This window comes from Euprymna scolopes, chromosome 6, assembly GCF_053919585.1.
Source record: "Euprymna scolopes isolate OS-2025 chromosome 6, ASM5391958v1, whole genome shotgun sequence".
Classification (NCBI taxonomy): Eukaryota; Metazoa; Mollusca; class Cephalopoda; order Sepiida; family Sepiolidae; genus Euprymna; species Euprymna scolopes.
The window spans coordinates 115467371-115493960 of NC_136487.1; the positions used below are offsets into that span (position 1 = coordinate 115467371).

At 35.9% G+C, this 26590-nt stretch overlaps 1 protein-coding gene and 1 long non-coding RNA gene across 3 annotated transcripts in view; one reads left to right on the forward strand and one right to left on the reverse strand.

Moving 5' to 3' along the window:
- The window catches only part of LOC145277897 (kelch-like protein 10), a 123341-nt gene extending 120384 nt beyond the window's left edge, over positions 1 to 2957 (forward strand). The window contains exon 6 of the mRNA XM_080129893.1: positions 1765 to 2957. Coding sequence (XP_079986019.1) covers positions 1765 to 1912 — 148 coding nt within the window. The 3' untranslated portion in view covers positions 1913 to 2957. The remainder of the gene's footprint in view (positions 1 to 1764) is intronic.
- Positions 1 to 26590, reverse strand: part of LOC145277899 (uncharacterized) — a 246078-nt gene that overhangs the window by 71325 nt on the left and 148163 nt on the right. The gene's annotated exons all lie outside the window — the stretch shown is intronic.

Below are 26590 nucleotides of genomic sequence, written 5' to 3' on the forward strand. Positions count from 1 at the left end.
ATATATATATATATATATATATATACTAGCAAAAGTACCCGTCGTTGACTGAGTTCAAAAACAGCCTACAGAAAATGGACTCTGATTTATTAAAGTATGATAGGGTTGTAAGATTTTATGATAGGATTATAAAAAGGAAGGATAGTTTCGAATTTAGGGGTATCAAAACCAAAGCAAAATATGATGAAAGTAAAAATAAAATAGATAAACCCCATAATTTATTATACCATACCTGTTCACACTAAAACACTTATCACAATATTCTGTGGATCTATATTAAAAAACCTTGTTAAACTTAGTGACATATTTCCATTCTATGGAGGTCAGACGCGAACGAACACCCCATAATTTTATTATACCATATTTCTTCAAACTGAAAGATAATTATCAAAGTATACTTACGCAGATAGATATGAAAAGTCTTTATTAAAGTTTGTGCCTATTTCCATTCTATGGAGGCCAGGCGCGAATGCAAACCCTACAATTTTATTATACCATCCCTATTTAAGTTAAAACATACTTATCAAAGTATTATCATGTACATCTATATCAAAAACCCTTGTAAACGTTTTTTTTTTTTTTAATTTTTTAATTTTTATTTCCATACTGTGTGGACTAGGCACGAACGCAGACCCCACAATTTAAATAAACCACCGTTCTGCAGGATCAAACATACCCATTCCTGTGTCTTGATACATCTTCCATCATTATATGCAATCAGTTTTTTAAAATAGTCAACCATATAGGAGCCTATTCGTGACCAGACACACACACACAAGCACACACACACACACACACACACATTCAGCTTTAGATTATAGATATATATATATTATTTTATGTAGCTACATGAAATTTTATGTAAATATTTTCAGTATTTACTTCGACAGTGCTCCATACGGAAGTAGAACTAAATAGTAAGTTTGGAAAATCTATATGGCAATTAAGCTACACAATATCTTTCGCGTTTCATCATCGTGAGGATTCGTCAGGCTATTGCATTGAATTGATGTTTCTTCGCGTTTTTATATATCCTTGTGGTACTAGGTTTACTAGGCAGCCAATCAGATTCTTAGTTACTCACATATCTACTTATTGTGTACCCAATGAGCACTCGCACCTGTTTCTATTGTTTCAGCGAGGATTTTTCATTTCTTTGTCAACCGATTAGACCAAGATGTCTTGGTCTAATCGGTTGAGAGGAAGAGGATAACGAAATATATTTCGTTATCAACTCTTTAAGCCAGCATCATTATAGACACTGACTTCAATTTGCTGCTTTACTTCCTTTTGTTCCATATCACTTCATCAGCCCCGTCTTCTATGTAGCTGTAGAAACTTCATAGTCATATTGGATACTGTATGACTTATGTGTGTGTATTTGAATAACAACATAATTATAATCGTTTATATTATATTTATCTTGGTCTGTCTGTTTCACTGTTTCTCGGAATTACTGGACTGATCTGGCCGAATTTTTTTTTACTTTTGTTACGATAATGTGCAACGAACTGAGTGTTATGGTATCTGTTCCATTCACAGTCAGGAATTAATAGGGATTATTCACCATAAAACCACATTTAATCAAGAAATTAACCTACAATAATTTTTTTGTTCTTTTCATCTTGCAAAAGTCTACTTGATAGATAGGTTGCTACTATTCTAAAAAGCATTCATTAGCTATGTCTTTCTTAATGAATTTATTAGTTATGTCTTTCTTAATGAATTTTTGTTTTTTTTCTTTTCCAACCTTTTCATCTCAAGGTACGGAGCTGCTGATCTTAACGTGCGCCGCAGTGCTTTGAGCGCATGCGTATTGAAGGGTTTGCCGAATGCCAAGTCATACGTTCCAAGTCGAAGTCGAGTACCAATAATGGATGCGAGTGATACAGTACATTTGAAAGACACCTGACCTAGAGTTCTGTCTCTGTTACGTTATATACACACAAGAAGACACACACCTATACACACACCTATACACACACACATGCACACGCACATACAGGCGTACATACACGATGGCTCAAAATTTGTGTGCTTGAGTAATAAAAGTTTTCAAGCAAACACGAAGCTTTTTTTAGTGGGACATAACCAAATCTAACATGTAAGTGACTGCCAACCATTAAGAGAGCAAGTTTACATTATTAGCAGCAATAGTTGCCGCTGGTGTTATTTCATACACACACACATACACACATGCATGCATAATACATGTGTACATAATACATACATAATACATTAATAAAACATGCATAATACATACATAATACATTAATAAACATACATAATACATGCACACATATTACATACATAATACATGCATACATTCATAAAACATACAGAATACATACATACATAATACATAATACATACATAATACATACGTGCATACATAATACATAATACATACATAATATAATACATGCATAATACGTACATACATAATACATACATAATACATAATACATGCATAATACATGTATACATAATACATAAATGTATAATACATAGATAATACATAAATACATAATGCATACATAATACATAAATATATAATATATAAATACATACATAATACATGCATAATACATAATATATTCATAATATATAATACATACATAATACATACATACATAATACATAAATATATAACGCATAAACACATAATACATACATAATACATAAATACTAAATACATAAATACATAGTAAATACATAATACATAATACATACATTATACATAAATACATAATACATGCATACACAATACATGCATACATAATGCAAGAATAATACATAAATATATAATGTATACATAATACATAATGCATACATTCATAATATATAATACATACGTTCATAATACATAATACATACATTCATAATGCATAATACATACATACATAATACATACATACATAATACATACACACATACATAATATATACATACACACATACATACACACACATGCTACACACATACATGCATACAGAATACATACATACACACATACATAATACATACATACATACATACATACATACATACATACTACTACTTAAAATAATTGGGGGAACTTGTTTTTAAAAGAAATGTCAGCTTTTTAGTGATGATGACAAGAAAATTCATGTTCTTTGTTTTAAAACAACACAAGAAATGTTTCCATGCAGAATCGAAGAGAATTTAACCCTCATGCTTTAGTTTTGACTTGGGCTGAACCAGAAATAAAAATGCATATAAAAAGTAAAAACATTCGTACTTTATTTATTTGAAATAAATAAGCAAATTCAAGAGGGTTGGGCGGAAGAGGACTTTATAAGTAAGTTCCCGCTAACATTTGGATATTTTTGTTTTTTAAAAAAATATTAAACAGCAATATGTCATCATCATCATCATCATCATCATCATCATCATCATCATCATCACTATTGTCGTGGTCGTGATAATCAATGTCATTTTAGAAAGCTCTCAGAAAGACGATAGGTTCCCTGCTCAGTTTGTGAGCAAGGGGTTTGATCATTCATCATCATTACCACCATTGTCGTCGTCGTAATCATCATCATCATCGTCATCATCATCATCATCTTTATTATCGTCATCATCATCATCATCGTCGTCAGCATCATCGTCACCAGCATCTATAATCGTAGTTATGGTGACAAGTTGCTAATGAGTATCGGATCAAATTTTTTTTTTTAATAGTCAGAATCAAATAGAAAAATAGCGTATACGTTATAAAAAAAAAAACATTTTGATTAAGAGCAATGTGTAGTATATGTTTTTGTCCTGAATTTCAAGTTTTTCCGATTGTTTTAAGGAGAAATGGTTCTCGACTTGAATAATTTTTTGCATTTATTCCCGCATACTCTTTTTTTTTTTTTTTTTTTTTTTTTTTTTTGTAGAGCTAGATTTTCCCCACATTAAAAATCGACTGTGCATCCAACTCTCCTCTTGTGGGGAGACAAGTAAATAGTAACTCACCGAAGAGCATCAAACATTTTTATTTATTTATTTATTTATTTATTATTATTATTATTATTATTATTATTATTATTATTATTATTATTATTATTATTATTATTATTGCTAACTTCACAGTGTTGTGATGTTTTACACCGGTTTCTTTCCAATCAAGACCGGGCTTTTCATCGTCAACTAGTCAATTAAATGGAAAGCACCTCGCGTAGGATGTTTGCTAAGCCAAGCATAACTGACTTTTGGAGTACAGTGATGTTATACTTGACTTCTAAGGAGTTCAATTCATTCTCAAGATCATCTGGAATCGAACCAAGCGCACCTGTGATGATTGGCATGATTTTATTCCACAATCTAGCAATCTCCAGTTTCTGATAGTTTCCGTAATTTCTCATTCTTACATTGCTAAGTTGACGTCGTTTGGGCAAGCCACATCAATAATTTGACATTCATTGGTCTTTTTGTTCACAAAAAATAATAATAATTATTATTATTATTATTATTATTATTATTATTATCAGTAGTAGTAGTAGTAGTAGTAGTAGTAGCAGCAGCAGCAAACTAAAGTTGATTGAATCAACATTTGTTTCCTTGAGGATTATTTTCCAATACAAGGCTCAACGTTGCTTAACTTCGGTGATCTGGCGAGAACCGGTGTGTCAACGTGATTATGCCGGGGGGGGTGCTTTTGTAAATAACCATCTATTATTAGTATTATTATTCATCGGACTACTATTCTCATCTTGAGTGTGATTTTCACAATGTTTCGGTCGATATAACCTCCGACCTTCTTCAGGTGTATCGTGTCGAACTCGGGAATGTTTCTGTTGAACTCAGGAATTTGGACGGAATTTCGAGCGGAACACTTTATTTACTTTACGGGGTAGCGTGCTCTTGGACCCGTGCAAGGACTGGTGGCGCAGTGGCTACAGTACTGGAAAAAATCGATTGTAAAAGTGATATTCTCTTGAAGGTTGAAGGTTCAATCCTCAGTGTGAGCGACCGAAAAATACATTTGCAAATTAGTTAGGACCTCTATCGGTCATGGCTGATGGAACAAGAGCACGCTACCCCCGTGAAGTAAATAAGGGGTTCTGCTCGAAATTCCGTCCAAATTTCCAAACTCGACAGAAGCATTACCGCGTTTGACAAGATACACCTGAAGAAAGTCAGGGGTTACATCGACTGAAACGTTGTGAAAATCACACTCAATATGAGAACAGTAGTCCGATGAATAATAATACAAATAACCAATCCTTATCTCAAAAATTCAGAAACGTCATTCCTCTATTTTTAGTGTAGTCTTTGTAGTTCATTTCTTCCTCTGTGTGGTCTTTAGCTTGTGTTGATCATATTTATTTACTTTATTTGGTCTATTGTATTCTGTTACTTCAAATAACAAGGGCCAACATTTGGAAGATCCTGACTAGATCTTCCCCGTAAAAAAATTGTAATACTGGATTTATCGCTAATCCTCTGAAGCGCCCCTACTAGGAATGCCGATGAGGCTGTTCAGGCATTTTTGCAAGCCAGAGTACTCTTCCTCTATTACTGTATTGCCCTTGTAGTTCATTTCTTGCTCTTCGTGGTTTTTAGTTTGTACTGATCATATTTACCTGCATTTGGCTGTTTGTATTCTGTTACCTGGAATAGGAAGGACCAAGATTTGCAAAATGTCGATCAGGTCCAAATGTTAGCTATCAAAGTATCATTTGCCGATCATCACACACCCCATGGTTTTTATATTTATTTATATTATATATATATATAACTATAGCCGTTTCCAACCTATACCGGCATATACAACATATGGCATCAATTTTCCTAGCATTCTCTATACTTTAATACTTTAATGGCATAAAATATATAAGATATTCCTTACATCTGGGATTAAGTTGTGTTTTAAAACAACCATTTGATTTTCTTCTAATTAGCCGTAATTTGTAATTAACTAACAAGTCACCCTGCTCTCACTTATTTATCTATCTATTTCCTGTGTGTTTTATTCTCTAATAGTTTTATATCTGTTTCTTTATTTTTCCATCTAAACTACATAGAGTGTTCTCCCACGTCAATAAACACCTCTATAGATTAACAAAATAATAAGAAGGGTTGACCTGTAAATTCACCCTTGTCCGTTCGTCCGTTCGTCTGTCCGCACTTTTCTCAATAACTTGGATTTTTTTTAAATTTTGCACAAACATTAAACATGATATGAGTAAAAACGTATTAGAGCGGGTTTTTTGGGAAAATTCCAGTTGTCCTCCTAGGGGTACATTTCGGGTTAAAATGGCTAAAATTTACACTTTCGTGCTTATTAGAAAAACGATGCCTTGGATTTTTATAACACTTTCTGAAAAGTTGTAACTAACTGATTTCTATATAATTTTGTTTGTCTATACTTCGCGATAACTCTTGGGTGTGCCCCAAGGGCTCTTTTAGGGCTAATAAAAGCACTCCATTTTCGGGACTATTTTACCATATTTGTCCAAAATTTTTTGTGTATGTCTATTTAGCAGTTTTGCATGGTGCTGAACTCAAATTTAAATATGTTAAGGCCTTGGCGATTTTTGGGGCTGAATGGGAGAGATGATGGACTTAGTCATTTTTATTTTTATTTTTTTATTTTTTTTTTGCATGGTGCAGAACTCAAATTTACATATGTTAAAGCTAAAAACTGCACCGTTTGTTCATTTTCACCAGGATTTGACATCCCCTGGGGACTTTTGGGGCTAAATGGGGGGAGAGGGCAAATGCTGCACTTAGTCATTTTTTTATGCCTCATTTACTGTGCACTGACGGGGGTCCGTGCATGCTTCACTTGTTTTTATATAAATCAACCCATTTAGTATAACCGTTAAGATGTTTACTAATGAGTATGGAGACTGGGGCTTAGCTCTCGGTTAAATCATACCAAAGACTTAAAATGGTAATTTATGTCCCTTGTTAAGCAGTCAGCATTATACAGCGGGAATAAAGGGCGAGTGGAATAAGTCAGTGAAAGAAGTGGTATGCTTTTTTACATCGCGATGCAGTGGTAGGTGTATCAGAATTTGGGGGGAAATTTTTAAACCCCTAACACGAAACTGCGAATAAAATATAAAAAAACTCGTAATTTCTCTTTTAAAAGTGGGTTGTTTATTTTCTTTATGGATTATACTTCCAAAATAAACTGTTAAAGTAATAGAAATATTATTATTTTTTATTTTTTTAAAAAACAGTAATGAAATCAATTGATTTTTACGAGTTCAGTATTTTTCAATTTTTAAACTTTAAAAATTTATCAACATTTTTCTATTGATTCTTACGATATTTTCAGGGTCAATTTGAAATTTTATACTCTTTCCAATAAACCGAATATAATATTTTAGACAAACGTTTGTTTTTAAATTCAGGCCCCCCCGCCATTTTGAAAAGTAAATAATTAATTTACTCACCAAAGTTTTATGTATCACAAATTGAAGATAAAAGATCAATAAATAATATATTCAAATTTAAAACAAAAAAGAAGTGTTTTTTTAGAAATTTACCTGTGAAATCCGAAGTTTAAAACCTTTAAAAAAAAAAAACACTTTTTTTTATGAAACCTTGGTCCTTGCTCCTTTAATTGAAATAAAATTAGTGTTTGAATTACATTTTTCGAGTAGTTATAAGCTTGGAAAGACCGGGGGTCGAATTAATTCACGCTCCTCCCCCCATTTTGAAATGTCTATTAAAAAGTAAATAATTAATTTACTCACCAAAGTTTTATATATCATAAATTGAAGATAAAAGATCAATAAATTATATATTAAAATTTAAAAGAAAAAAAAAGAAGTGCTTTTTAGAAATTTACCTGTAAAGTGCAAAGTTTAAAACCTTTTTTTTTTTTTAAACACGTTGTTTTTTGGGGGTTTTTTAAATGAAACCTTGGTCCTTGCCCCCTTAATTGGAAAAAAAATAGGATTGAATTACATTTTTCAAGTAGTTATAAGCTTGGAAAGAATGGAGGTCGAATTATTCAATATATTTCACGCATTCGTAAAGTCAGTTTCTGACACACCAGTGGCAAATGAAAAGGAATCCATCGATTATTGTTAAACTACTATTTCTTCATGCAATAATATAAAAGTAAAGAGATTTATTATTTTTTAATAATGCAACAAGAATGTCTTTAACAAAGGTGTCACAGTTTGTGAATTTTCGATGGAAATTAGTGATAGTGCTTGTGACCCAACGGGTCACGGGTATTTTAGCTACCTGTAAGAGCTAACTATTTAAGGCAGATATTGGGAAGAAGAGAAGACGACCAGAAATACTACGTGTCTTTCGTAGTCACGTGGTATCCTAGAACCGCTCTTCTCATTATGCAAAGATGCCAGAGAAGGAGAAAAGCGGATTCTGTTTCTACTCGGCAAACCAGCTGCAATGGAAGATTATTTTTTAAATTACATTTTATTTAAAGCTTGTGGCTGTGCCGCGTCGGCACACACAACGCCAAGTCAAACACAAAATCGAGTACACTCAACATCAAGTACACTCAACATCGTCTTACCATAAACACTTACCCTGTGAACTCGGAGTATCGGAAATTCCCATATGCACAAAACAAAATCACTAAAAAAAAAAAAAAAAATACCCCAACTAAGGGTAAGGATAATGTGTAAAAGTTGGATAAAATGATGGTTAAAATTATTACGAGCTTGCTAGGGTTCGAACCTGAAATCATCTGATCCGTAGTCAGACGCGTTGTCCATCGCGTCACAAGTCCTGACCGTATGCCGAAAGTTATCGCAACTGCATACAGACAGTGCTAAATTCTGTTGACATGGGCAGATAACTTTTTCGACAAGTTACGAAATGGCCCAAAACCCCTTATTTCGGGCCTTTTCTATGACTCAGCATTGTTGGTTACGAACCATATATAGATAAGGATAATCTAGAGACTCACAACTTTTAGAGAAAAAACGAATTTTTCAATTCGGTATATCCGTTCGAAAGTTTTATTGGTATATATGCACACACACACATAAATAAATAAAAATTTAGAATTTTATTTATAGCATAAAATATAGATGATAATTATTGACACTTTTATTATTAGGATTATTCAGAATACTTTTCTCATCTTGGTTGCTGTTATAATGATTTTTCGTCCCATGTAACCTCCTTTTTCGGGTGCGTCTTGTCAAACTTAAAACTTTTGCACGAAATTTCAAACGGAATTCTTTACTTAATTCACTGATGTGGCATGTTCTCGTTCCGTCAGCCATAATTGAGTAGAAGTTTTAAGTAGTTCCTAATTGTATGCTTATTATCGCTTGTACTAAGGATTGAACCATTACGCCCCAGAAAACTAAGAATTGATTATTACTGACCAGTTTCATCCGTTGCTATCCTCGTTGATCAAATAAAGTGTCTCATTCGAAATCCAGTCAACGCTCTTGAATTCGACAAGATGCGCCCGAAGAAAATCGAAGGTTACGTCGATTAAAACGTTGTGAGAATAAAATTCGAGATAAGAACAGTAGTCCAAAAAACATGACGCGTTAACCGCTCGCCTAGCAAGAATGAGTTACTGAAAGATGTTTGAATTTATTTAAGAAGATAATTGACAGGTGCCCGCACTAAATGACGTCAAGTGGAAGTCGTAGAGTTAACATTTTGTGCGAGCGTTACGACGACGACGACGTAAGCAATAGGTATTCACCATTGAACATTTTCTGCGGGAGAGTTTTTAATGAGGTCAATAACCCGGTTTGTTTGTTTTTACCTAACTTTGGGGAAAAAGCTCCCCCGTTTATTAGGGGAGTGGCTCGTCTTGAAATGAAAACAACTGACTGATATGACGATGGTAAGCCGACATTGACCAAACGTTACAGAGGGGAATTTCTGCAATCAAAATATTATATACGGATGAGACAAGAGGCTGTGGTTTCTTCATATAATTCACCAAATAACTATATATCATTTATCTTTTAGCATTTATTATGAACTAGCAGGGGTACCCGGCGTTTCCCGGGTGTTTGGAGGTGTGTGTTGGTGGTGGTGGGGGGTATATTAAAACAAACCTGTTAAAAAAAACGTTGGCCGGTTGTTTGGAGGTGTAAAAGAAAAAAAATAGTTTTAGTATAAAGGTAGGCTTGAACCCCGAACATTTGACGCGGAGATGGAAAGGAAATGGAAAAACAACCCCTGCGACCTAACCATCTCGACCTCGGGAACAGATGAATTGATAAGTGTGTTAAGTTGACGTTTATAAACCGAAATTAGCAGGTACGACAACGTCAAGTTGCGGAAGCCAGTTTCTGTTTTCCCCGCTACGCGGCAATCAAACAATAAAAAACACACACACAAAAAAAAACTAACGTAAGGCACGATGAAAACAGAAAAAAACGAACACGTGAAAAATGGCTTAAATAAGCCTGTTTCGATGTTAAAATTTTAAAAATCGAAAAAAAAACAAAACATCTCACACCACGATTCGAACCCAAAACGTTCAGATAATGAACCAATGCCTTAACCAACTGCCCTAACGCGACGTACATGAAATTTGTTCGGGTTTTCAAGTATTTAAAGTAAATCAGGTCACGACGTCATCTGACGCATGCGTAGAATCGGTCATTGTCACGAGAGGACCGTTTTGTTGACCCCCCTGTCGAAAATTGTCGATTTCAGGGTGAAAAAGTTAACGTTTTTGGCCATATTTGTTGACACTTGATTACATTAAAAGGTAGCAGTAGCAAAAGTGACGATAAAGTAAAACAATCAGGACTAACTTGTAAGGTAGCAGAAATCTAAAGACAATACGCGCATTATACATATATACCTCATATGCAGACACTATGACATGTGTACTTACGTAACTGCATATGTTTGCAACTATTTGCACTCACATGCATATGTGTTTGGTTTTTGTTTGTGTGTTGTTTGATAGTTTGTGGTACAATTTTCAATAATAGTTTCAAACATACACGTCATAATTTCATCCATTTCATGTTGGTTGATTTTTTTTTCACTTTGAAGTATTTTGGCGTTCCTTGGGGAAACCTGGATTTTGTTAGTTTTTTATTTTATTTACGATTTTATTTTGCTTTTCTGGTTTTTCGATATTTATTTTCATTATAGTTTTAAATATTTAGGTTGACAGAGGTATATCTATGTAATTTAATTTTCCTTAATTTTTCATTAATAGCCTCCACCCGGTCCTCAATCTGTTATAATACGATTCGGCAGAGTCGAATGAGTTTTCAACCGCTGCTTTAGAACGTCGATAAAAGAACATGTCATGACATCAAGATTGCTAGATTTAAAATTTACCTTGTATAAATAGAAATTAAGACGAAAACACTAATCTGGACATAAACACATAGGAATTGCTCAACAATGGCGTATTACACATTTTCAAGTGAGAAATAAGGAAAAAAAAAAGTCTGCCCATGAAAAAAAAAATGTAAGCCAATTTCTCCAAAAAATGGAATTTGAACCTAAAAATGAACTTTACTAAAAATCTAGTCCGTTGTATTCTGTTATCTAAAATAAACGGACTAACATTCGCAGAATTCTGACCGGGGTCCCATATTTACTATCAAAGGAACCCCCACCGATCATGACCCTCATATGTCTTTCTTTGAGTCCCACGACGTTTATATTTATTTGGAGCCATTTTTTCATGGTTCTCCTAGTTTATGCGCTAGATAATAGCCAATAGAGGCAGGTATCTATATATATATATATGTATCTGTTTATATAATTTACTATCTATCTATCAAGCGATGAGTGGACAACAGAGATTTGAATCGTCATGTGTTGACAACATATAAAACTCTGTGACCCGGTGAGTTTGCACCGGAAGTATGCAACCGGGAACCGTGCGTGACGTGTCACGTATCACGTTTTCCAGTTTGTGCAAGCATAATTTGAGTTTGAGACTTGACGCCAAATGAGCAAGATGGGTTAAGAGGGTCTCCCCATGAGGGAGGTGACGGTCTCCAATAGAGAACCCCCAAGCCAAAGATCGTTGACCACTCCATTTTTACTAACGGGATGCTCGGGAGTGAATAAAATATATGTAAAAACTCACACGGTCTTCGGTCCCTGTCTTGAAGCGTCTTTGTTACATCAGGTTCCAGTTTCTCCAAGATGTTGGCGAATCCCCCAGAAGCGACCAGCATCAGACAGGTATGGCATCTTCGTTACGTGTATGATACATGTTGACACGCACATGCCTAAAATACTAGTTGCTGCTCGGCATAATCCGGTCGTGACGTCACGTTCTGGTCAAAGCCAAATGAATGTGAAATATGCTTGGTTCACAATATGCACCAGTACTGAGAATGATATGATGGATGTGTAATGTGAGTATTAATTAGCTATGTACTTGTATCCTTCCATCTCACTATGTTCATCAAACCACTCCATACCATTCAACCAGCATATTTTTTCTCTACGTATTCTATATGTGCGCCTGTATAGAAAGGACTCTCTATTGACTACGACGCTGCGATCTTTTTACTCTGTCCGACGATTTCTACATTTGTTCTGCGCCAATTTTTTTTATATTGGGTCCAATTTAATATAATAATAAATAGGAAATATATATATATATATATATATATATATATATATATATATATATATAGAGAGAGAGAGAGAGAGAGTAAAACGACTCATAATTGTGAATTAAAAATCAGTTTCCAAAGGAAAAAACAAACAAAATCAATGTTTAATTTTGTTTGTTTTTTCCTTATAGCTCTAGGATACCTATATCTATTGAGCTTATTATATATCTACAGTACAAATGGGCACTGTTTCCTTTAATAGTATTAATACATTTCCTAATACATTAAATTAAACTCTGCTCTTTAGACTCCAGGTCCAATTCCCTCTAAAAAATAATATATATATATATATATATATATATATATATATATATATATATATATATATATATATATATATATATATATATTTCTAAGTAAATAAAAAAATGAGCTCCGAGGCGGAGCCAATATTAACCATATGTATCGCTTGAAAAAAGACAACAATAACAAAATCTAAATGTATAAGCGATAAAAATAAACAGTATAATTAATCTAGGGATTATGGCCTACTAACGGTTAAGGCACCGGACTGTGGTAAACATGGTTCGATCCCTAGAAACAGTTGAACTACGCTGACGGGATGTAACGATCTCGAAACACGCGTGTACGTAGATTACTGTTTTAAAAATAAATAAATAAATATATATATATATATATATATATATATATATATATATAATGTTTGTGCGAACACTGGCGATGCATATGTTTTTATGGTCATTTTTTCCAAGATCATAGGCGTTTTATTATGATGGAGTGACGAACAAATGTCTATTCATCGCATTTCCATAAACATTCGATAATTCTTTTCTTTTCTGACCGCTTTGTTTCTTTGTAAGATGTGTGTGGATGTAGACAAAGCGTGCTACCTGTTTTTGTTTTGTTTTCCACGAACTTGTCAGTACAAGTTGGAGATTAATAAACTAATAAAAGAAAACATCACCATAAAATATACACAATATTCTATTTTATTTATTCCCACTTTTTAATGTAATTGACGAGGACATTTAGTCCTCCATTTTCTGAACCTATCTCACAATCAAGATGGCTGCCACACACCGATGAAAAAATCCTTCTTCATATAAAGTAAATTACGTGCAAGTCCAGAGTTCAACTTAATTTTTTTTTTTAAATACAAAAATGCAAATAAACATTTACGATGTATATACTCGTCATGGAACGAAAATGTCATATTCCAAAAATCGTATATATTAATCAAGTTTTTTTTTTATCTAAGAAATCTTATTTTATGAAAAGACGAGGCAATGTGTTTATTGGTTACCTACCCCTTAACAGTTTTTCCAGAGTGACAGATCAAAATCAACCTTGTAATGGTTACAATTAGTCGCGAAAAAATCGTAAAATTATATTTTCCTAGTTAAAACTATTTGATCATATTATGTGATGGTTACTATTAGTCGCGAAAAAATCGTAAAATTTTATTTTCCTAGTTAAAACTATTTGATCACATTATGTGATTTTTGGAATATGACATTTTCGTTCCGTGACAGGTTCGTGCATCATAGAGATTTTTCTCAAGTTTTCTTTTTGCTTTAATTAGGTTGAATTCTGGACATGCACCATAAATTCGTATGAATAAGTCAGCGTGATACGAGTTTGTTAACCAGCTTAATTCTGATTTTTTTACTATTTTTTTTAGGAGATCACCACTCATCAAGGCCTGAAGACCATTCGTGCATAAGGTTTAATGAATGTCAGGTGGTGAGCGAGACAAACTAAAAAATAAACACGGCTCTAAAATATTTATTAACCAATTAAACACACATACACACACACACACAGTTCGTAAACGTGTTTATTTTGAAGATGAAAACTATGTCTGTATAATTGGTTAAAATTATTTTAAAGGCGTATTCATTTTAAGTGTGAGTTATGCATGTGTACAATTGATTAATTCATATTTTGTAGGCGTGTTTATATTCAACATGTAAACTTTATGTGTATAATTGGCTAATTACTATTTTGGAGGCGTTTTTATTTTTAAGGCGTAAACTATGTGTACCATTGGTTAATAAATATTCTACTAGTTTACAGTAGAAATTCGGTAAATTTGAGAGGACGGTCAACAACAACTTGTTTACATTGGACTTGAAAATGTTGTAGGGAGGAGAAAAGGTCAGCGTTTACTAGATTTCGAAGTCAGTTTGGTATACTTTCAAGTTAGAAAAAGGTAGAAAAAACTCCCCCCCCCCAAGAAAAAAGTGGCAAGAGTACTCCATCTTGGGATTGTATTATTTTAATATTATTAATGAGTCATAATTTATTAAGGCCCAAAGCCACCCGAGGATAAGTGTTAACGAGATGGATTGTCAGTTGAATGATAAAGGATATAACTAAATGACCGAAAATGACGAATGAAATGAACAAAATTTGATTACATATGGTGATGGTTGTACATTGGAGTTGTAGACTGCCATGTTGTAATGGGCAAAAAATCAACACCGTGATAATGTGTTCTGCCTGTTGCTAGGCGCACGGAAGAAGGACACTTCTTTTTTGTAATTTTTGTAGGAAGACGAGTTCTTTCTGTGAATGTTTTACAAAAATCGAACCAAAGATTGAAGTTCGGTCGAGCATCTTCCATGGTAATAACGATAAAATGCAGAACAGAGAAAAATTAGTATCGTTTATTCTGCAGAGAACAGAACGATCGACTTCCACTAGATTTCAAAATCGAATTTGTACTTTGTCATGGTTAGAACAAGTATTCTGGTTAGAACGTATTTGATTTTTATAAAAGTGGAAAATTACGTCAGAGTTCGAGTATTTTCCGAGGCAACAGAATAGTGCAATCTTCGCAAGGGGTTAAATATAAATCTTTTCTGTCTAAGATCAGACAATTCCAGGGTACCACATAAAGGTTGCCAATACCCATAATTAAAAGTGATGCTAGCTTAAATGTTTATTGGTTTAATAGTGAAATGTAATCAACATGTGCGTGTAATAAGTTAAAACTATTTTGTAGGTGTTTTTATTAATAAGTGTGTATAATTGGTTAAAAAATATTTTGGAGGCGTGTTTTTTATAAGGTGTAAACTATATGTGTGCATAATTGGTTAATAAATATTTTGGAGGCGTGTTTTTTATAAGATGTAAACTATATGTGTGTATAATTGGTTAATAAATATTTTGGAGGTGTGTTTATTTATAAGGTGTAAACTATATATGTAGGCCTATATAATTGGTTGATAAATATTTGGGAGGCGTGTTTATTTATAAGGTGTAAACTATATGTGTGTATAATTGGTTAATAAATATTTTGGAGGCATGTTTAAATGTAAAGTGTAAACTACAGGTATGCATAATTGGTTAATAATTATTTCAGAGAGGTGTTTATTTTGAATGCAAGTTATATGTGTGTGTGTAATTGGTTAATACATGTTTTGCAGGCGTGTTTATATCTTATGTGTGTAAACTGCATGCGTGTATAATATGTTGAAGTCGTGTTTATTTTTAAGGTATAAACTATATACGTACGTAAACGGTTTTAAATATATGGGAGGCGTAGATTTCTGTAAAGCTAATTTTTTATTCCTGAAAAATATTGTACTCGCTGGCCCTGAGATGGCACGAAATGATACGGTACCATAACATGTGAGATAGTAAGTGGTTCGTTGGACTTTCACTAGATTTCAAAGTCGATTTTTTTTTTCATTTTCCTCTATTTTTTATCCTTGTCGATATGAGTCAAGCCATCATGTTGGTATCGCTATTAAAAATCTGTAAAAGTACAGAATAGTTAAGATTCGATAACTGGTACGTAATATATATACATAAATATATATATATATATATATATATATATATGTATATATATATATATATATATATATATGAATATATATATATATATATATATATATATATATATATATATATATATATATATATATATATATGAATAAAACGCAGTAGAATGAATTTCTCTACCTAGCCAAGTTTTATATTCTCTTTGGAAAAGGGTTAGTTTGTTTCTAATTGCCTATCGGAGAACACTAACGGGGCTGCTCAGGTATTTTTTGTAATCCAATCCTAGTGCTTTTCACTTGTCCTTGTGACCAACCTTCTTGAGAGGTAAATAAAATAAGTTGAATTAACTTGAAATATGGTGTTTTGACGTTACTATTAGTCAGAGAAATGGACCAAACTTTGGCATTTACACAAACACTGACTAATAGATGAATACCCGTCTCAGAATGAGTATGATCAATTAATATAGGATTAGTTTTCAATTTTAATGTTTTTTGTTTTTTTGGTATGGTTTCGGTGGCACCCCCATGTACTATATAATTGAAAAAAAAATTTTACTAAAGAGTCACCACTTATTCAGGCACAAACGCCACTCAAGGATAAGGGTTAATGCGTTTGTCAAGTGGACGTTTAGAAAACATCGTGATGATTGGTAACGATAGTTTAAATTGAGCAGAATGTTACCAACAAGAAAGGTATCTCTAAGATAGAAACTCTGCACATGGAAAATGCATTCCATTTAGTTTCAGGTACCCAAAGAGAGAAATAGAAATTATTGGCAGTGTTTGTAGCTAAACGAATTTTGTTGTGAATTCTTAAGAGGTCGGAATCATAGATTAGAGCTTGGTCGAGCAACTATAATGAAAATAACAAGAGAGCAGAGAAAGACCAGCAGCATCTTTTCTGTGAAAAAAAAACCCCACTAGATTCCGAAATCGTTTTTGTACTCTGTCAAAGTAGCAAAAAGTATTATGGGCACCCCCAGATGTGTGAACAGTATTTCATCTTAAGGTGTATTTGTCTTTTATACAGGTAGAAGATTTGTCAGACAAGAGATACCTTCTGGACCCGTAAAATTATCTAACAATTTTTCTAGCGACATTGGCAACGAATTTGATGTAAGTCTTCCATTTCAAGTCTGATGTGGAGGACAGTTCCAGAAGCTTATCAAAGCAGGGTGTTTCCTCAGGGGAATAGATATTCATTTCAATTGGAGTAACGCGGGGATCTGAGCGTAGGTGGTGAAAGGAAAAGAGCTTGACTTTAGACATGTTAAAAGCAACCATTTTCCACATGCTCCGAGTTCGAAGTTAGAGAATCAGAAATATCTTGATCAGTAATGCTCTTCGAAGTGTTGCCATAGATGTTTGTGTTATCTGCGTAAATGATCTTAGAATGATCTTAGAATGTGCTTAGAGAGATCATTGATGAAGATCAGAAATAGAGTTTTGCCCGTTATGGATCTCTGAGAGACACCAGTATCGATATTATGCACTTTAGACTTCTATCCATCAATGACTTCTTATCAGAGAGAACGGATTTGATGGTTAAGAGGACATTTTCAGATAATCCTTAACTAGCGAAATTGTAAAGTAGACTTTTATGCCAAACGCTGTCAAAAGCTATTTCACTAGAAACGAAGCCTCGGTGTAGAGATTCACTAAACCTGTGTGACAGTTATATCAGCTTTTGATTTTGCTGGACGAAATCCATATTGATTGTCACTGAGTAGGCTGCCTATGCTGAGATGATTGACGATTGACAACTTCTTTATCTGTTACAGATTCGATGCACAGAAGACTAACTGGTTTATAATTAGATTCAGAGGATCGATATCTAATATTAAATACTGGTCAGACTGGCTGATAAAAAGCATTTCTCCTTTAAGCAACGATTGAACAGCTTCGTAAGAACAGAAGCTAATTCTGGTTGAGAGCTTTAAAGTAAAGAGTCTTGGACACATTTTGACATTGAATATCTCAAGAATTATTAAGAATATAAAAACGCATCTGGTATATTCAGAAAGCTTGTAATGTCAAGTTTTTCATGGAATGTTCAAAGGTGTTCAATGTGAGAGATATTAGTCACACAGCACACATCAAGCCGATAGTCCAATTCTTGCTAAACGCGTTTCAGCATTCTCCTGAAGTTGAGTGGCGTCCTGTTCTCTTAGCTATACATAAGCACCCATCCGTCATGAATTTACAATGCCATCTCACTATGGGCTCCCTTTCTGATGGCGATTTCCTGTATTTTTGTTTGAAATGCACATTGAACAAGTATCCATGGTTCAGTTTTTGCAAATTCAAGCACATAAAACGCCTTTTCTGGTTGAGTGAACGCCATTACTGGATCTGAGAAGAAATTAAAAAAAATCAATCGCCTTACAAAAATTATTAATGCATTTAACTTTAAAATGGCGCCACTTCCATCTTACTACCATTCATAGTTAAGCAGATATGCGTACTTGAAATGTTCCCAAGACTTTTGGATCACCCTGTATTATGTATTATTATTCATCTTGAGTGTGATTTTCACAACGTTTCGGTCTATATAACCTCCGACCTTCTTCGGGTGTATCTTGTCGAACTCGGGAATGTTTCTGTCGAACTCGGGAGTTTGGACAGAATTTCGAGTGGAGAGTACAAATTTTAGGAGCCTTAAACCTATTTTTATTTCTAGTTGTAAATATCACTATTTATTACTAATTATTACTATATATTAATGTATATCTATATATATTAATGTATATCTATCTCTATACTTATTACTTGTATATATTATCTATTGTTTATAATTACTGGTTCCCATATCGTATTAAATTCTATACTACGTCTACTTAGCAGTTGGTTATTCCCCAGCATATGTGCTGCTTCTTTCAGTCGTCTTACTCTCCATCATTCCTCTCTGTCTATAATTTTTACTTCGCCGCATAATCGTAGGTTGTTTCTCTTTCTTTCCAGATGTGGTCAACTATACCTGACTTTTCAGTCTCTCCACATATTACAGCTTGTCGATGTTCTTCTAACCATACTTTCAACGGACGACACGTTTCACCTCTGTATAGTTTTCCACATTTACATGGGATTTCATATACAAAATTCTTGGTCATGATTTTTTTCTGTAGGAGGTCTGACTCTCACAAGCTGTTTCCGGAGAGTTGAATCACTCCTGAATGCTGTCCTGATATCATATAGATTACATATTCGTTGAAGTTTGTCAGAAAAGCCCTTCATATATTGTATACAAACTGTGGTGAGTTTCTAAGTGGTGTCCTTTTGTGTTTGGTCCAAATTTCTTGGAACTGATGTCATGCTCTCTGGATAGTTGTTTCGGTGGAGGGTTTCTCTTAAACTGTCCATCTCCTCTTGATATGCACTGATGTTACTACATATTGTTTTTGCTTGGTGTTGTAAGCAACGGACGATTCCTTTCTTTACATTATATGGATGCTGTGAGTTGTAGTTTAGATATTGTCCAGTGAAAGTTAGCTTTCAGTATACAGATGACATAAACCCCTGACCTGTGCGAGTTATCAGCACATCTAGAAAAGATAATTTATTATGTTCTTTTTCCAGCGTGAACAGTATAGTTGGACGGATCGAGTTCACATGGTATAATAACGTTTGAACATCTTCCTGATGGGGCCAGAGTATGAATGTGTCATCTACATATCACAACCACATTGTTGGCTTTAGTGGTGTTGATCCTAATGTCATCTCTTCAAAGTATTCCATGTTTGCATTGGCCAATACCGGGGACAATGGTGATCCCATTGCTAGACCTTCTTCCTGCCGATATATATCAGATCCCATCACGTAGTATGTAGTTTCTACATAGAAGGTCAACATCTCCATTATATTGCCAATTGAGATGCAAGTGCGTTCTTTCAATGAGGAATTCGATGTCAGCTTATACCGTTCCACTGTCAGAATCTCATCAGTGGGTACTTTCGTGAACAGACTCACTACATCTAGACTCACCATCTGGTTGGAATGAATGGGAGCATTTTTTTATTATTTCCATGAAGTGAGCTGAGTTCTTGACATATGATGGAGATTTGCTGATGATTGGGTTGATTACATCTACCAGGAATCGGCTCAATGGATGGCATGCTGAACCTCGGGCACTAACAATGGGTCTTCATGGAATACCGTTCTTGTGAATCTTAGGGCGGCCATATAGATGTGGTAGCTTGCTATAATGTTGTACTAGCTGCTTGCATTTTGCAGGTGATATAAGGTCCTTGTTCTTACTGAGGATCTGTGAGAGATTACTTTTCGTTTTCAGGGTCGGATTCTTTTTCACTTTACAATTATTCCCTAAGAATCGTGATATTTACAACTAGAAATAAAATCCTAAACTCGTACTAGAATTGTCTGCAAGGACCAGTGGCGCAGTGATTAGAGTACTGGGAAAAATCAATTGTAAAAGTGATATTTTCCTAAAGGTTGAAGGTTCAATCCTCAGTGTGGGCGACCGAAAATAAATATTTGCGAATTACTTAGGACCTCTATCCAGTCATGTCTGATGGAACAAGAGCATGCTACCCCCGTGAAGTAAATAAAGGGTTCCGCTCAAAATTCCGTCCAAATTCCCGAGTTTGACAAGAAGGTCGGAAGATATACCTGAAGGTTACATCGAAATGTTGTGAAAATCACACTCAAGATGAGAACAGTAGTCCGTTGAATAATAATACATATAACCAATCCTCATCTCAAAAATTCAGAAACGTCATCCTGCATTATGTTTGGAATGTTATCAGATCCAGGTTTTTTGCTGACATCAAGTTTCGTGATAAGTTCGGCGACATATCTTGATGTCGCTGAAGTGTTTTCAGATCATAGGGCAAAATCAGGTGGTAGACGGTCACGATTGGAATTAAATGACGTTTGAAATAGAAACTGCACATCTGAACAGGATTTTGTTTTAATGGGAACCAAATCTCTATTCAGTCACTCTAGATTTAACATAGATTAGACATATGATTCTCTCGTGTTTAATGGTCTAGTGGTTAACGCCACTGACTTAGGTGTCTACTTATGTTGGCAACCTTGATATGGTCTCTCTCTCAAAATTACTATTATGTTTATAGAAAGAAATCTGACTAGAAAAATATCGTCTTGGAAACCAGTAGCAGCGAAAGAATTTTTGGGGTCATACGATATGATAATGATGATGCAATTGCTGTTTACCTCACCGTATCTCTCTCTCTCTCTCTCTCTCTCTCTCTCTCTCTCTCTCTCTCTCTTTCATATAATAATAGTTACATTGTAAAGCAACCATTTGCGTTTAGTAAAAAAAAAAAAAAAAAAAGATTATGTGTTTTGTAGTTCAATTGAAACCGGAAAATCTTATGGTTACAGCTACACACATGTCTTTAATAGCTTACGTAATAAATTGTAATATAAGATATACAAAAATGGTGGGATCCTTCTACCGCTCCAGAAGATATCTCACTACTAATGCAATTCTCTATCTGTATAAAAGCCAAGTACGTCCAAGGATGGAGTACTGCTGCCACATCTGGGCAGGAGCTGCTAAAAATAGCCTATCCTGCCTTGACAGAGTACAAAATAAACTTCGTGGTTTAGTGGGGGGTGCTCTTTTCTCTTCCCTGCAACCTCTCTCTCACAGATGAGACGCTGCGAGCATGTCTGTTTTATCGTTATTTCCATGGCAGGTGCTCGTTTGAGCTCCAATCCCTCGTCCCCCCTCGCCAATCTTTCACAAGAAACACCCGTCTGGCTGAAACTACTGTCAATAATTTTCCCCACTCTGTATCTGTGCCTAAATCCAAATGTAGATTCCATGAGCAAAGCTTCTTTCTTAGAACTGCACGCCAGTGGAACTCTCTGCCGCTTGCCTGTTTCCCACCTGACTACAACTTGGACGTCTTCAAGTCCAACATAAACAAACTCCTAACAAACCGCCTCCTTAAGTAAGACACTCTATCAAATCTCCAATACTAATGATTACTACAATACTATCTCATTGATTACTGTACACGCAATAACCCTTATCCCTGAGTGGCCTTCGGGCCTTGATAAGTGGTGACCCCATGTAAAAAAACCAGAACAATGAAAATGAATTCTGCAGACAATATAATCTTAAATTATGATTTCTGAATTTTTTTTAAAATAAAAGTGATTGATTTATTGACCAAATAAATGTATTCTCCGTTCAAATGAGACATTTAATGTTTTTTATGGTTTTCTATAGAAAATGTGAAGCTTGAATGGTTCTAGATTCTAGAGTTTCCTTGTAAACAATGAATTTTTTTAAAATTAAAATTGGCCCAGACAAGGTGTGTAGCTACTTAATGTAAAGAGCTAACAAGAACAAAAGATGATTATGGCAAAGATGGGAGATGCCTATTGGCTTTAGTCTTGAAAAAGGTAGGAGGAAAACAGTGATCAGGAAGAGAGTTCCACAGTACGAAGTCGTATTACAATGAGGTATCAAACAGCAAATTGATGAGACTAGTGGATGAACGAATCAAACGAGCTGAAACAAAAGAAGCATGGAGCAGGTCAGACAATTCTGAAGAACACATACCATAATAGTATTTGTAGAAAAGACTGAGACTAGCAACATCATGTTTGCGAAGGAGAAGTTGCAGAGAAGAAAAAGTAGGAGCAATTAAATTACAGCTACATTTGTGCATCTCTTATGAAGAACCTGCAAATGGGACGGAGATTCACCAGTGCAAATATGACAACAATAATCTATACATAAATCGTTTGATAGGAGATTTCTAGAGATTTATTTAACAAAGTGTTGTAGACCCGTGCTAGGGGTCACAAATGAAAGAAACCATAAGTAGTGTAAAGTTTATAAATATAATATGTATTTATCACAAAGAATACAGGAGCCACTAAAGTGGTATGAGAGGAACGTGTTCGTAACATGCGGTTAAACATATATTTATTTAGCCCGTCAGTCCCGGCCTTGGCATTATCTACTACCAAGGCCTCATTTGGGGTCCAACGCAGCTTAGGCACCAGGGCTAGTAGGGGGAAGTGGGGTGTGCGAGGGTCTTTGCTAAGCTAGGCTAGACTTGCATGAAAATAAGTACTTTATTAGTTTATTCCTACACTAGAATCACTATCATACTAAAACGCCTTCATTCTTGCCATGGACCTATTTAAAATCAGTATAACTCCCCAGCTAACGGGATAGCAGACGACATGCATTCTGTTGAAAAAGACAAAATATATTTACAAAAAAACAAAACAAAATTAATATTTACACAACAAAGGGATTTATTTTTTATAATGGGGTAATGGGGGTGATTGAACGGGAGGGGGAGCAAACTAAGAAACACCCAAAAAAGAAAGAAAAATAAAACAACTAAACAAAATGCCTATGGGGCGGGTTAGTAAGGGGACCCTCCCAACCTACTCGCTAATAATCAAACCCCACAGCTACGGAGATTGTCATATGCTGAGTAAACGTCAAAATCGTTTACCAGCACACAGCAATTCCAGGCCCCAACAAAGTGGGTCTCCTGCTATGCTGCTACGTCTACCTCCAGGGCCATAAGATCCCTTAGCACGCGAGCAGCCTTGCTTCGGGATCTCATGCCCCTCGCATTAAAACTAGCTAAGTTCAAGCCCGTGGCCATCATTCCCTAACTAGTAGTATTCGTCACAGATGGGTCTGAAATCTTCAGGAGTAAGTCCGTCGAAGGTCTGACCGAGACTGCCCGTGAGCAGGTCGGACATAAGCTGTCCGTCACGTGCCAGGCCCCACATGTCCAAGGGGAACATCACTTTTAGTGCCCTATAAAAGGAGGGTGAACATAAATAGGGATCCTCCCTTCACATTTTTGGGCGATTTGTGCCAGCGATAGGTGTTCCCCACCCATGAGCCTGAAGCCCGGAAATGTCATTTTTCCAGCCTCCAACATCTTCCACAAAGCTTTGGCACACCCTCCCCTATTTGGCCTTACGAACGTTATGAGGTTCGGCTCGTCAGGGAAGTTTCTCGGATCGGCTACCTCCTTCTTGTCGGCCTTTGCGAGGATTTCGAGGCTTTTAAGGAATTTCGTCTGCCGCCCGTTGAGGTCGCCACTCACTTGGTCCCAATCTATCTCGCAAAGACGCTCCCCCGGCCAGAACGGATACTTCCTGGTTCTTTCCATTCTGGGGGCCACCTTTTCTTGGTCTCCTTTGTCTTCTGCTACTTCTACTACAATTTTAGTGATTGGAGCTTTCTCATACTGCTCCGGGGTGTTGAATAGGGGAGGGGTAGGCTGAATCTCCTCGTGGGGGATTGATGTTGGAGGCTCAGCATCTTGGTCTTTGGTTTTCTCCTCAGGTCTTGCTTTCCGCTCTCTCTTCTCCACCTGCTTCATCTTCTCCTCTTTCTCCTCTCCCTCGGATTCTGAGGAGCACACCCGATTCTTTTGGTCGCCGCCACTGTCCCTCTTCCTGGTGTTGGAGGGGCCATTGGTTCCTGCTTTCTCCCTTTCTTGGAAGCGACCTTGCTCCAAGTTGCGACTTCGCTCCTCTCCACCGTCGTCTTTGCTTCCTCCTTTTCCGCTTCTACCCGTTCCGCCGGCTTGTCTTCCTTTCTCGGCTCTGGCCCCTTCTTGAGCGGACAGAATCGGGACATATGTCCGGGCTTCTGGCAGTGCCAGCAGTGTGGCCTTCTACCCTCTACGATGACTGACATTTGCCAGATGAGTTGAGCGGGGATTTCTTGGAACCCCTTACGGTCGACGTGCATCTGGATTTTGAAATCCCCGGCCAAGATGTTCCTGGGGCTCCTCAGCAGGTTCACCCCTTCTACTTCCCTGAATTGCGACAAAGTGGCCCCGAGTTGATCTTCGCTGATAAAGCAGGGGATACCCAACACAGTAACCACCGTCCTTTTCTTCGACTTGTACTCCGGCCTGAGGCGGAGAGTTTTCCAGGTGAGGTATCCTTTCGCTATCTTTTCTGCCTCTTCCTTCGTTGATGAAAGGATATCCCACATTGCAAAGCTACGCCTCACAATGTACTGGGCCAGGATCTTCAAGTCGCCCAGTACCTCGATCATCTTGTCCTTTAGCACCCCTGTCAGGCCCTTCCCTTTCACAAGGGATACCGATCGCTCCTTAATCTTCTTCATCTTGTGGGCATCACCTTCAGGGTATTTCTATCAACATACTCTTGGTATTTATTCTTAAACAGTTCCCTTGAGGCCTCAGGTCGTCTCTGTCTTTGCTGTGCTGGTCCCGGCTGATGGTAGCTGCTCTATCGGTGATTTCTCCGCCGCTGGAATTGGGGAGTCGTTGACTGTGAGAGCTGGCCATTCCTCTGCACTTGCTGGCATAACGTCGGCTGATCCCCTCATCCCCGGGTAGCACCCTTCATGTGGTTAAACATGATATGAATGTCTCCCTCTAGTCTTTGAAATCAGTGGTATTACTAGGGCTGGTTGATTCCACTTAGTTCTCAAATAGGGGTGATTTGTACCCCACAACACAAAGTTAATAACTAATTAAAAATGTCAATAGCTTTTTGCTGATACAGAAAATAAACTTTAATTATCGCCGTCTGCAAACTTGAATTTTTTTTGGCATGCAATTTTCTTGGCATGCAAACAGTCGTGGAAACCTGTTCCTCTGTGTCTTTTGGCCGATGGTAGTTTTTTTTCCCCTCATTTAATTTTAATTTTCTTATAAGTTTTCCAAACATAGCTGATATGTATTGGAACTTTTTTCTGCATTTATAGGTCAATATGATCTGATATACAGCACAGTCACGATGACACCCCGGTTATCGCCAGAACACCGAAGTTAAGCAACGTCAGGCCTGGCCAGTACCAGGTGGGTGACTATTTGGAAAGGCGAGGCGCTGTATGTACCGTGAGGTAAAATACCAGGTTGGGAAACTGGCGTGGCTTATCCTTCTCTTGAGGGTAGATGGGCCTCTCTTAAGTCGTGGTAGGCAACCCATCTAATGATGGCGACATGATAAAAAAATACCCTTGATAGCTCTGACAAAGCAGTAAGTATTCAGCTACCGACAAGATTTGAATTACACTGTAAACTCGTGTAGTGAGTTCAATCTCGGCTACGGCCGCATGTTATGTTTTTATGTTTTGATTTTTCTCAAGTTTACAGATGGACTTTCTATCATTGGGATTACTGCTCATACATTTGGATTTCTGTTTAACACTTAACATTTAACGCGACCCATCTATTTTTAATTTTGATGTACCTATCTTCACCTTCATACGCGGTTTCCACGTGAAATATCTTTTGGATT